Raw genomic sequence first — 13,577 nt, 5'->3', positions numbered from 1 at the left:
AATTTTTGAGGTTCTGGAAAAGTCGGGAATTCGGCCACCCTGTAGATTAGTAGAACACAACTATAAAAAGATTTGGGAATAACATGTTCTATTGCATTGGAAAAAAAATTAGAAATAAATTAAGTTTATTTCAATGATTTAAAAAAAAACCTAAATGAGCTAAACATTATGAAATGGTTACCTTTTTGGAAATCAAAGATGAATCCTTTCAATCAAAAATTAAATTTTTCAACTTCGAATTCAATTTTAAAAATAGGCCAATTTCAGTTTTTGTTTCAAGAATTCTAAAACTGAGGCATGTTGGCAAAATTGATAAAAAAAAAAATGTTTCGGTTAACCAACCTTTGCAGCATAAAGAGTTCTTCTAGATCCAGACCAAATCACTTGTTTTCAATACTCATCAAACTTTGTTCTGTCTCTTTCTCTCCTTCAATGCTTACAGTAGCAGCACAATATGCATCCGGAAATGTTCCTGACTCAACGCGGCAGCGGCACCACGCGCCGCTCTACGGAAGACTGGTTACAGAAGAACACTTACCTGCCGTTCATCGTGATATACATCAGGTAGCGTCATTTGCCACGAGCCCCTTAATCATCTGGTCAAATCGAAACTTGTTTTTCCCCCCCTAGCGTTCGATAAGTCCTACATCATCGACCGACATCCGGGCGATGCAAGCCCGGATACCATCGCATTTCCGGGATCCCGCGACGGCACCGCTGCGGAAGCTCAGCGTCGACCTGATCAAAACCTACAAACACATCAACGAGGTGAGTTTTAGGCTGTTTTGGCTTGGCTTTTAAAGGTTGGATTCGGCTGTTCTGACAAAAAATAAAATCGAAAAAAAAATGGACGGTCCAAATCCCGGCGACTAGCGCAAGGACCCTTGACCAAGAGTTCCGTTTTAACGAGCAGCGCCGAAACTCTGGCCACAGTGCATTTCTCAATAATGACCATGGTCCACACTGGTCCGGCCGGGGCCGTCGGTCGCCGCCAAGAGGCCAGAGCAATTGAATTTTTCAAGAGGAGTCTCTCTCGGCCAGACCCAGCCGCCACCCAGCTCTTGAGCATCTCATTATCTAACCGTCCAACGGGGCTGGTCACAGCTACACAGTGAAAAAAAAATTTACCTCCGAACATGTGTAATTTTACCACTTTTCTAGTGCCACTTTTTCAGTCTGAATTGATGTAAAATTACATCATAAAAGAGATAATATTCAACCTTCAAAAATTACACCTTCCGAATTTACACAATTTTTTACTGTGCCGCTATGCTAGGCTAGACTAGGATGCTTCCGTCGAAATGATGTACCTACTAAAGTTAATCAGAGCTCGATTCTCGATTTTTCTGGGAAGGAAAGCGAGATAATAAACTGCATTTGAGTGTCCTTTTGTAAGCATTTAATAGGCAATTAGTCGATTTTTATTTTTGATGGGCAATATTTTTTTTTTGATTTTTAGGTTCTTTATGCTTTCCATGTAAAGAAATTTGTCTCAAACTTGACCTAAAAACAGTTGATAAAACTTGCCTTGCGTCTCAAATGTTTTGATTTATACGAGCGAATTAAATTATTTTTAACATTTTTTTTAGATTATATATTACTTAAAAAAACAATTAAGAAAGTACACAGTGAAAATTGCGTAAATTTTTAAGGTGCAATTTTGGAAGGTAGAATATTATCTCTTTTATGATGTAATTTTACTTCAATTTAGACTGAAAAAGTGTCATTACACCAAAAAAAGTGTTAAAATTGCACATTTTCAGAGATAATTTTACACATTTTTTTTGACATGAAAGATGTCCCCTTCTATAGATGTAATATAACCATGATTTTTTTATGTGTACTGTTGCAATTTGAATCTATGAAAAATTTCTTATTAAGCAATACCCGCATTGCAAAACATAAAATTTCAGTAGTGTTTTTGCTTCCCCCACTATCTGTCATTAACGTGTACGTGTTGCCCATTCAAAAAATTGTCTTCTCAGAAAAAAATAATGTAAATTTGGAAGCTGTAATTTTGGAAGGTTGAACATTACCTCTTTTATGATGTAATTTACCTCAATTTACACCAGAAAAGTGGTAAAATTACACATTTCCAGAGGTAAAATTACACCTTTTTTCTGACATAAAAGATGTACCCCTTCCCAGATGTAATATTACCATGATTTTTTTTTCTGTGTTTATTTTAATGATTCGAAATAAATTTTCGTTTTTAACATTGAAAATCAAACCAATAGATTCGATTCCGAGTTGAAAAATGGGAAAAAAGAAAATAAAAACATTTTTCACAAAATTAAAAAAAGGCTGCCTTTCTTAGCAACCAGCAATCGATTAACAGTATCAAAAATGTAAATTGCTGGATTATTTCAGCCTTTCAATGTTTTTTTTAATGCTTTCCGTCGGAAAATATTTTTGAAATGCAAAAAACTATTTTTTTTTCTGAAACTTATACCTTAAAATGTCGGTCATTGCATCTTAAGAATAATTTTTAAAATTTAGTTTGAGCATATTTTTGTTTTGTTTTTTTTTTCTTCAAGAAACATATTTTGCACCACCGTAAACTCCGTCGCAAAAGTTTCAATTTTTCGTCATCTGAAAAATATCAATTTTTTTAAAAATGATCAACTAACCAAAATTACCAAATAAAGAACAAAAGATTTTTTTCCGTGTACAAATCGTAACCTACAACTTTGCCGAAGACACTAAATCTATCAGAAAATCCGTTCTCAAGATACAGATTGTTGAATATTCACATGCCCTTTTTGGCCTTTTTGGAAATGCATGGACAAAGTTTCATCCAATTCAAAATATGAAAAAAAAAACAGCTATTTGTCCAGTTAAATTTTTATACAAGTGCCAAAAAGCTGTTAGGAACAACAAAATAAATTGTTTGGTAAACCTATCAATGTTCAATGTTTTTTTGGATCCTTTTCTTTGTAAAATATTGTTGAAATGAAAATTTAATTTAATGGTTTGAACAGCTTTGATTTTTTTTTATCAAAAAATAACTATTTTTCATATCTTTTTATACAAATTTTGCACCACCGTAAACTCTGTCGCAAAAGTTGCTATAAAATTAAAATAATAAAAAGTCAAATAAAAAAAACATTTTTTTCCGTGTACAGATCGTAACTTACAACTTTGCTGAAGACACCAAATCTATCAAAAAACCCCTGCTCAAGGTACAGATTGTTGAATATTCACATGCCCATTTTGGCTTCTTTGGAAATAGTGAGTGTATGGACAAAGTTTCATTCAATAAACAAAAAAAAAAAAAAAAAAAAACTCGCAAAAACGTAAGAATTACTCGAAAATATACTTTTTTAGCTGATTTATTTTAGAGTAATTTTAATGTTTTTTTTTCGAGATTTTTTTGTTTTAAACTTTTTGAATAGCCGAAAAAAACAGCCATATTTCTTTCAATTATAAATGGGATTTCACAGAAAACAAGTAAAAAGTCTACAAAAATGCGAAAGTAAAATTGCATGTAAAACATTTTCGCGAGAAAAATAATGTAAAATTACACACTTATTGTTCAGTTTTTTTTGTACAAATAAAATTATTTTATTCCAAAACAATATTCTAATTCTGCGGGATTTCAACCTACCCCAAACTGAGATTGCTTCGCCTTAGCCCACACGACTATCAGGCCGTTGAGCTAAAGTTTTGAAATTAAAAAAAAATATAGTTTACGGGGTTTATGGATGTCCCTCATATACTAGAACTTAAAGTTGAATTAGAGATTTTTCCATTTGAATCAATGTATAGCTTCAAGAGATGAAATATTTTTTCCACTTCAGCGCGGTTGACATATTCGATATTGGACGGGCACGCATTCCTCGCAAACACATGCACGAACACACACATATCCAACGCACTGTTTAACCCTTCAATATTGGAATTGCAATGTGAATTCCTCACATCACTTGAATCTGAAAACTCTTCCGTTACTGCCAAATAAGAGTCCATAATTTTGAACTATTTCTTCGAAGCAGAGTGTTTTATGCGCATGATTATTAATATGTATTCTAAATTAGATTTGACCTTTGAAATTTAAAAAATGTATCAATTTAAGAGTAGACTGTAAAATTCCCCAGAATCCTTGCAGCTTTTCCTGCAACTTTACCCTTTTCCTTTCTGCCAAACTGCTCTTTTTTTCCTACTGGCGTTCTCTTTCTACCATGCTGTGAACATTGTGATGCTGTAACAGACAGACATCCCGCCCGGCGATGTCTTGCCCCCTTTCCTTATCGTCGCATAAACCCTTCGGCAAGATCCCTTTTTGTTAGCAGGGCGCTATGACTCTGTGTGTGTGTGTGTGTGTTGGTGAGAGGACCCCAAACCCGAACCCCAATCGCAGGTCTCGTCGTCGTCGTGCTTCACTGTTTGTGCACGACGACGAGAAGGTTGGAGCTTGGAACTCGATATCGCGGTAGTTTGCGGGATGGGTTTCGTCCACAATGAATTTCCACATGAAAATTAGTTACTTAAAAAAATCTTTTAAAATCTATAGAAAACAAAGTTAAAGAGCGAAAATATGGTTGAAAAAAATGTTTTAAATAATTTTAAAGATGCTACGTTCAATTTTCAACTGACTTCAAATATTTTTTTTTCATTCTAAAATTGGATTGGTTGTACTGATTTTTCTAAAAATAAACGTAAAAACCAATCATAGCATTATAGGTTTGGTCTCTACCATCTCTACGGTACTTCAGGGGACAAGGCCAAGGATATGGGATTAGGTCGACGGAAATTGTTGATGCTCTCCTTTTTTAAGAGGACAAGGGAAAATTCCCCCGGCATTCTCAAGTAAGTTTCACCTGAAATTGGACAACAACATAATTTCAACCTTTTGAAAACTTAGACTCTGCTTCCAAAATTTGAAAAAACTGTATTTGAAAGATCTTTCTGACATCGGAAATCGATCGCGAACACTCAGTTGACACTCAGAAAACCACATCATTTTTCTCTCTGAGATAGGATATTGGTCCCTATTTTGGACCCACTAAGCAAATCGCACTTTTAATTTGATGCTTTCTCAAAGGCTGCTATAGACAACCTAGCTTATATTACACAAATAAGTTGGTTTTTTTTTAAATGCTAATGCTCGTAATTAATAACATTTGTGACAATCGTTGTATGAGCAAGACAAACTAAAACATGTTTTACCCCTATTTTGGGTCTATTGATCCTAGGATCCGATCTTCAATGTGCCTATTTTCGACCTACCTTCTAGTTGGTTGAAAGCTTTGGTGATTTTTAAAGATACTTCTTCAATGGCCTTTGAAAAGGGAAAAAGTAACTTTAATTAACAATTGAAGAGATTTGGTGGTGGTTTTTTCGCTCATTTTGGACCTATTTCGCAACTAGCAATATGCCAAGAAAAAAGTGAAGAGTAATATATTTATTGCTTTATTTTTAATTTAAGAGGAAAATAATGTCAGCACATATCATTTTCATGTAGCAGATTTCTGCCAGATTTGGTGAGATGCACAGTTTAGTTAAATTACGTTTTGTAGACCCAAAAAGTTACAATACCCTTCAATTGGTCCAAATTTTAATTCTATGTTTTTTGAGCCAAATTTTTTTTTTTTTTTTGCAAAATATTATTTTCTAAAATTTATAGCTTGGCCAAAAGAATTTTGATCACTTGTCTCAAAATATGGCATTTAGTTATCAAAAACATATAAAAAAAAAATTGTAATTTTGCGTGATTTTTGTGATTAAACGTTAAATTAAAAAAAAAATCAATGTTTTAATGTTTTTTTTCTCGAATTCTCTTTACGAAATTTGTTTGAAGCAAAATGTTTACCTTTCTTGTTTTATTTTTTTTTTCATTATTTTTTTTTATTTTGATATGCATTTATCTTTTTTAGATTTTTTTTATTGGTGGTATTAGGCTTCTTCTACAACTTTTTTTTATCATTTTTCTAGCAATTTTTTTACACAGAAAAAAAATCATGGTAATATTACATCTGGGAAGGGGTACATCTTTTATGTCAGGAAAAAGGTGTAATTTTACCTCTGAAAATGTGTAGTTTTATCAATTTTCTGGTGTAATATCACTTTTTCAGTCTAAATTGAGGTAAAATTACATCATAAAAGAGGTAATATTCAACCTTCCAAAATTACAGCTTCCAAATTTACATTTTTTTTACTGTGTATTTATTCTCATGTTCTTCACGTTTTTTAACATAAATTTACTTATTTTGACATAAAAAGAAGGGAACATTACGTCGCTTGTGTGCTATCTTGTGAGACGTCTGCTGTAAAAAGATAGGACTTGTCACAAGAGAGCACACATGGAGCAATTAGTCAAAAACACAGCCAAAATTGACAAAAAAAAAAATCTTTTCAATGCTTTCCCAGTAAAAAATGTGAAAATTTGGAAGGTGTATTTTGGAAGGTTGAATATGACACATTTTAGGATGTAATTTTAACCTCAATTTAGACTGAAAAAGCGACATTACAACAGAAAAGTGATAAAATTACACATTTTTAGAGGTAAAATTACACATTTTTTCTGACATAAAAGATGTACCCCTGCCCAGATGTAATATTATCATGATTTTTTTCTGTGTTATTTTAGATTCAAATTTGGTCCAAAAATTATTTTTTGGTAAATTTTCAGACTCTTTTAGTTAGTGTTAGAGGCAGGGTTACCAGATAAATCTGAGAATGCTAGTTTTTTCAAGTTTCAGTCAGAATTAAGCTTTATTTTCTGCCAATTTCGATCATCTTTTTGATTTAGATAATGAAGTTTTTGAAAATCGAAGAATAATAAAATATCAATTTGAAGGGAAATTTAACATTTTTGAGGCCGAAAATCAATTACATAAATATGTCGGAAGTTCCTGTGATTCCTTGGTTTTTTCCCAAACTCAATTCCTATAATGATTTGCTTGGAATTTGACGAATTCTGCTCAAACAGTATTTGTTCGATAACTGGGTGTGGTTCAACTGAGCTGCTTTTTAACTGGGCACTCAATAACTGGACTGTAGGTAGTTTAAAAGCAGAAGAGTAGTTCTCTACGAAATCGAAAAAATTATACATGGTAAAAAAATTATACACGGTAAAAATTTGTTGGTGATTTTTAATTTCACTTTTTGTCACTAAAACTTAATTTACAAAAAAACACTCTTTTTTCATTTTCTGATATGTTTTAGGGGACATAAAATGCAAACTTTTTCGAAATTTCCAGGATGTGCAAAAAATCTTCGACTGAGTTATTAATTATTGAATCAATACTATTTTTTTTCAAAAAATCGAAATATTGTTCGCAAAAAAATTTTCAACTTCATTTTTCGATGTAAAATCGAATTTGCAATCAAAAAGTATTTACTTTAGTGAAATTTTGATAAAGTGCACCGATTTCGGGTTAAAGCTGTTTTAATACACTTTTTAGAAAATGGTTGCAGTTTTTCATTTTTTGAAATTAGTGCCCATGTTGGCCCACTTTTGAAAAAATATTTTTGAAAAGCTGAAAAAAATCTCTATATTTTGCTTTTTTGAACATTGTTGATACAACCCTTAGTTGCAGCAAATAATGGTCCGATTTAAAATGTTAAAATATGAAACATTCGTGAAATGTTCCGATCTTTTCGAAAACAATATTTTCAAAAAATTTAAATCGAGACTAACATTCCAAATGGGCGTGATATATAATATTTGGCCCTAATTATTTTTGTTGTTTTATTGAATTTGAATTATCATATTCCGAATTACCTGCAATCATTTTCCCGTGGAAATTATGTCTGAAACGGAAAACCAACAAAAGAGAAATCCCGTTCCAACCATTCCTCCACAGGTCCTGGTCCTGGCTAGCAACTCACATCTCGATCCTTCCCCACGAAAGCGTTGAGCATTTTGCAAAAGTTTCCAAACGTCGTTGAATCCCATCGTCGTCCTTCTCGCCGTCGTCGTCGTCGTCGTCGAAACTCATTTCAGCTCAACCAGAAACGAGAAGCTCCCCACAGCATCATCATCGCCATCGCGCCCAACCCAAACCACCCAAATGGTATCGATTTTCTTGCTCCCCTCCCCTGCCGGTGGTCCCCCGATTTCCAGCTTCCGGCAGGTCCTTTTCTGCCTCTCCTCTTTTGGGTTCGAGTTGAGTTGAGTCTGAGTCTGGGTCTGGGTAGTCTGCAGTTCGCAGTTTTTGCCTTCCTCGCCCTTTCCGCTGTGTTATCCTGCTTGGGCGACTCCCGGCCTGGCCTGGCCTGTCGACATCATCGTCATCATCGTCATCGTCAGTGGAGTTTAGAGCTTCGGAAAAGGTTATTCAGTTGGCAACAGCAGCAGCAGCAGCCTTCGTGCTGGAAACTCGGAATTTGGACTGCAGTCAGTCAGTCTCGAGGATTGGGTTTGGTTTGGCGTGTGTTGGAAATGCTGAATAGTTTTGGCAAAAATATGAAAAGCTCAGCTTTTGAAATTTATTTTGACAATCTTAACTTTCTTTATATTTTTTTTTAAATATGTAGTGAAGTACTTGGTCCGCAAGATTTCACAAATGGTGGTTTTTGAAAGTAAAATCTTTATCAGAAATATATTTAGAATGTTATTTGAGAGAACTTTCCAATACATCTAAAAAACGAAAACAAAAAAAAAAAAAAAACGAATAATTGGAGTTAAATTTGAAGAACCTTTTTGTAGGTCGGACATTGATAATTTGGAAATAAATGATCCATGTCCAACAATTTCATATGAAAGGCTCACAATTGTTCAAGTGTTCTTTGGTTCGTTTAGTCATTTGTGTGGTCATTAGTGTAGGAATCAAGTTAAAGTGGTTCCAAAATTATTTTTTTCATTTCATTTCTAGAGTTATTTTTTTTTTGAAAAAAAAACCCTATAATCTATTGTCATATAAAAGACAATAGATTATAGAGTCTTTCAAAAATAATAATCTTGATTTCTTTTTGACGTTTTTTTAAAACAATTTTACTCTTTTTTTTAAGCGCCAACATTTCTTATCATTTAAACGAAAATTTTAATACCCAAAAATGCATAGGGGACCATCCATAAACCACGTGGACACTTTAGGGGGAGGGGTATGGCGATTATCCACAATCCATACAAAAAGTTTTTGTATGGAGAATTGTCCACGAGTGGGGGGGGGGGGGGGGGGTTTTTAAGCTACGGAAAAAGTTCAATTGTTTTTCCAAGGAAACTCTTAATCAATTTTGGACCTTTTTTAATATCAAGTTTTGTTCTGTGGAATTACTGATTAATGAGAGGAAGGCACCAACAACATCAATGTGGATTAAGCTAGGTTTTTTTTTCAAGTCTAACATTTGAAAAGAGCTTATTATATTCTTATTTTGGACATTTTGAAAGATTGAAAGATATGGACATTTTTATCCCGAATTACTGAATTATTATTTAAGACGTTACATAAAATTAAGCAGAAAAATCATTTTGCAAAAACATTTAAAGATTTGCTGTTGTACTATCGAGAAAAGGATTACTCCGGATTAATTTATCTAGGTTCTACAATATTGCAAATTATTTTTGAATTTTAAAATTAAGCTTAACTTTCAGTAATGTCTAAAATAGATAATTTTGCATGTTTCTCATTTTGGATCAAATTATTATTATTATTTTATATTTTTCGCAAAAGTTTTAATTTTAAAATCGGACCAATAGTTTCCGAGATATTGTCAGTTTAAAATACAGACTTATTAGGTGACACTTGAAGACATTCATTTTCATCGATTCGAATTCTTCTCTGTGGGGCTGTATCTCAGAAACAAATTGCTCGTTATTCTAAGTTCCAAGTAGAAAATTGTAGGAAATTTTGTAAGCTTTTCAAACATATTTTTTCATGGGTGCTTTCTTTCAAGATGTCTAGAGTTTTTTTTAAAGGTCGTATACTGCCCATGTTCGCATAAATGTCCCATTTGCATTTTTGTCGATTTTGACTTAAATATTGGAATAGCTTCGTTTGTTGTGTTACTTTCACCTACATTAATAATATTTACCACTTTGTTCCAAAAATTCAGTAATCAACGACACATATGTTTGTCCCATCGGAAAAATGTTCAAATATGTGTCCCATCGTGATAATGTTCACAATCCTGTCCCTCTACAAAATATTATGTCCTGAACATACCTTTCGGATTCTCCAATCTTTTAAATATAGTCAGCAAATATACAGACAGGCCATCTTGAAGGGTTTTCATCCATTTCATTAGACCTTTTTTAAAAACCAGAAATATTTTTTAAATGAAAGAAAATCGAAAAATTTATACTTGCAATTAGCTATTACATAAAATCGGTACATTTCAAGCATTTTTTCAAAAATCTATAAGCTTTTTTGTTTCATATGTTTGAAGGACCTTTTCAAAAAAACGAGTCTAGATTAGATCAATCAATATTTTTGATTAAATTTATTAAATATTTTCGATTGCTAAGTTGATTGCAAATTAAATATTGCTATAAGAAATATTTGAAATATTTGTTTTGTCCGGATTTTTTTATATGTTTCAAAAGCACAATTATTTTTCAAAATATCATATCTCGCTTACTTTTTCAAAAGGTCCTATGTATATAGGAAACCCATGGCACATTGGTTGTTTTGAAAAAGTAATCTAGATATCTTCTAAACCAGATTTTGCACCAATAAAAAAAGTATTTTGGAAATTTAATTTTTAGTCATAAAAAATTTAATACCAGCGTGGGATTTTTTTCCGTGTACCTTTTTCTGGAAAGTCCTAATCATAACCTACAACTTTGCACGAAGACAGAATGCAAGAAAAAAAAAGTCGATTTGCGAAATCGTAGATTATCAGGCGACAATTGGTGAATTGGTGGTCTGGGACGCTAAACCGGCGTAAATTGATCGGTAGTGCTTTTACATAATTCAAGTCTGATACAATCAATACTTTTTCATAATTTCGCTGCCGACTTTCTTTATCAAGATTATAAAATTTAAACAATCACACTTAACAAGATATTATTGTATGATAATATAAATTTACATTAGGGTGACAAAGATTTTTTTCTTTTAAATCTTAAGGCTGGTACAAATTTTATTTAAAGTTTTTGTCCCCCCCCCCCTTTAATGTTGGCCCGACAAATCAGGGGGCAAAAAAATATTTTTTCAAAAAACTTTAATATTTTTATGAAAATTTAAGTGCAATTAGTTAAAATCAATTTAAAATGAATGCCCCTGCGTTTAGAATCATTTTTAGCATGTTTGGGTTGATTTAAAAATCTTTTGAATTTTTGAAAATTTTCGATGTCTACTATTGCTTAAGTTTTTTTTTCGCTAAAATTTTTGTTTTCGTCAAATTTTACATTTTTTGAAAACCCCCCCCCCCCCCCCCGACTCCGGCCAGAGCCGAGGGACAAAAACTTTTAAAAATATTTGCATCGGCCTAAGTATCGTATTTTTCGAAAATACCAAAATTTGTGCAAAAGTTGGTATTTAAAAAAAAACTCTAATAAATTTAAAAAGCATACTAAATTTTATCTCGTTTAATATCCATATTGCAAATTTTTAAACTTTGGTATTTTCGAAAAAAAAATCGGTATTTCGTGACAATTTTAGTATTTTCAAAAAAAAAAAAACTAATAAAGTGAAAAAGCCTACAAAATTTCGCTTCGTTTGAAACCCATATTGCATTTTTTTGGAACATCTGAGTATTTTCAAAAAATATGGTAATTTAGGTAAATTTTAGTGTTTAAAAAACAACTCTTATAAAGTGAAAAAGCATAAAAAATTGCGCTTCGTTCGATACCAATATTGCACATTTTGAAAATTAGTAGGACCTTTTCAAAAAAGACTCTAGATTTCATCAAAAATATTGTCAAGAAAATATTTTTTATTGCATATTGAATATTGTTTAAATATTTTTATTATTTTATTTTATTTTATTTTTATTTTATTTTATTATTTTTTTTTGCTTTAAATATTTTAAATATTTTTATATCCGGATTTTTTTATATTTTTCAAATACATTTTTTTTAATTTCATCTCTCCTGAACCAGATTTTGCACCGTCACGTACTATAGCTCAAAAGATATCTTTTTGGACCCCTGATTTATGCAGTAAAATTTTAAAAAAAATAGTTAAAAAGTATTTTTTAAATTAAATTCATAGTCATAAAAATCTAATTTTTAATATAAATTTTTTTACAATAAGCCGTATTTTTCGAAAATACTAAAATTTGCGCAAATTTTAGTATTTAAAATAAAAAACTCGAATGAATTTAAAAAGCACACGAAATTTCTTCTCGTTTCATATCGGTAAAATCGGTATTTTGTGACAATTTTAGTATTTAAAAAAAAATCTTATAAAGTGAAAAAGCTTACAAAATTTCGCTCCGCTTGAAACCCATATTGCATTTTTTGGAAATTTGAGTATTTTCAAAAAAGATGGTAATTTGTGTAAATTTAGTATTAAAAAAAAAACAACTTTTATAAAGTAAAATAGGATACAAAATTGCGCCTCGTTGGATACCCATATTGCACATTTTGAAAATTTGTTGGACACTTTCAAAAAAAAAAAAAAATACAATTGTTTCTCGACAAAAAAAAATAGCTATGAACATTTAACACTATTTTTTCAACCTAATGATTGACGGACGGTGTCACCTTAAGCGATCGGACATCAACCTGCCCGCCGCTTATTTGGGCTCGTCCTTAATCGTTACAAAATATTGCCCGTATCGTGTCTTATACGGAGGAAAACCCAGCCAGCGACTCGCACCAAAACACCAAACAGCGAGCGAGGGGGGGCCAAACCATCAATTAATTCATTAAAAAGCACTTGCCTGCACTTTTCCCCTCGCCACCGCCTTTCTTCCTCCACCCCACCAGACCAAATCAAAACAACCCGCTCCACCAACCGAGCGAGAGAGAGAGAGAGAGCGTCCTCGACTAAACTCACACATACTTGCACGCGGGAAAAAGGGATTCCTGACAAGTGCAAAAGCTCACTGATTCCTAAAAGAAGGGAAGAAGGTTGTGGGGAGGGGGAGAAAAGCTCTTGCAAAGTTGTGTATGTGTTTGTGTGTGTGTGTGTGTGTGTGTCACACAGGACTTGGTATCGATCCTGTGCGCTACTTTTGCGAGCCCCACCACGAACATGTGTGTGGTTGTGTGCGTGAAGGAAGAAGGAGATTTATCAGTCAAACTATTACCACTACTAATTCAAAAAGGGTGGCCCTTGATTATGTGTGTGTGTGTGTGTGTGTTTTCAGTAGAAAAGAGGGGAGGTGGGGGTTCGATGGGGAGACTGTGTGACTCAAAAACAAAACCACCCTCTCGTCGTCCTGTCTGAAAATGGCAGCTGCTGCAGGACTTGTTGTTTTTGTTGTTGATGCTGATGTTTGTTTTCATCATTTTAACTCGAATTTTCTACTTAATTTTTGTTCAATGCTTTTATAATTATTTACAAAAGAAATCGTCAATAGATTCATTCTTTTTCGTATTTTTTTTCATTTGGCCTCAACTTTGCACATCACCTTCGTCAAAAAAGACACTTAATATTAAACACTGCATGTACAACTTTTTGGAAACACAAAAAAAGGTGCAACCGACGGGAGTCAAACCCAGCACCAACTGTAAGGACTGG

At 32.7% G+C, this 13,577-nt stretch overlaps 1 protein-coding gene across 3 annotated transcripts in view; it reads left to right on the top strand.

The window, feature by feature from the left end:
- The window catches only part of LOC6053665 (serine/threonine-protein kinase minibrain), a 91,192-nt gene that overhangs the window by 58,140 nt on the left and 19,475 nt on the right, over nucleotides 1-13,577 (top strand). For all 3 annotated transcript variants that reach the window (XM_038260333.1, XM_038260334.1, XM_038260332.1), the window contains exons 3-4: nucleotides 443-564; nucleotides 631-768. In XM_038260333.1, coding sequence (XP_038116261.1) covers nucleotides 443-564; nucleotides 631-768 — 260 coding nt within the window. The remainder of the gene's footprint in view (nucleotides 1-442; nucleotides 565-630; nucleotides 769-13,577) is intronic.

The sequence above is a fragment of the Culex quinquefasciatus genome, chromosome 3 (genome assembly GCF_015732765.1).
Source record: "Culex quinquefasciatus strain JHB chromosome 3, VPISU_Cqui_1.0_pri_paternal, whole genome shotgun sequence".
NCBI lineage: Eukaryota > Metazoa > Arthropoda > Insecta > Diptera > Culicidae > Culex > Culex quinquefasciatus.
The sequence above is the reverse complement of the archived record's forward strand: the minus strand, read 5'-3'. Positions and strand labels throughout refer to the sequence as shown.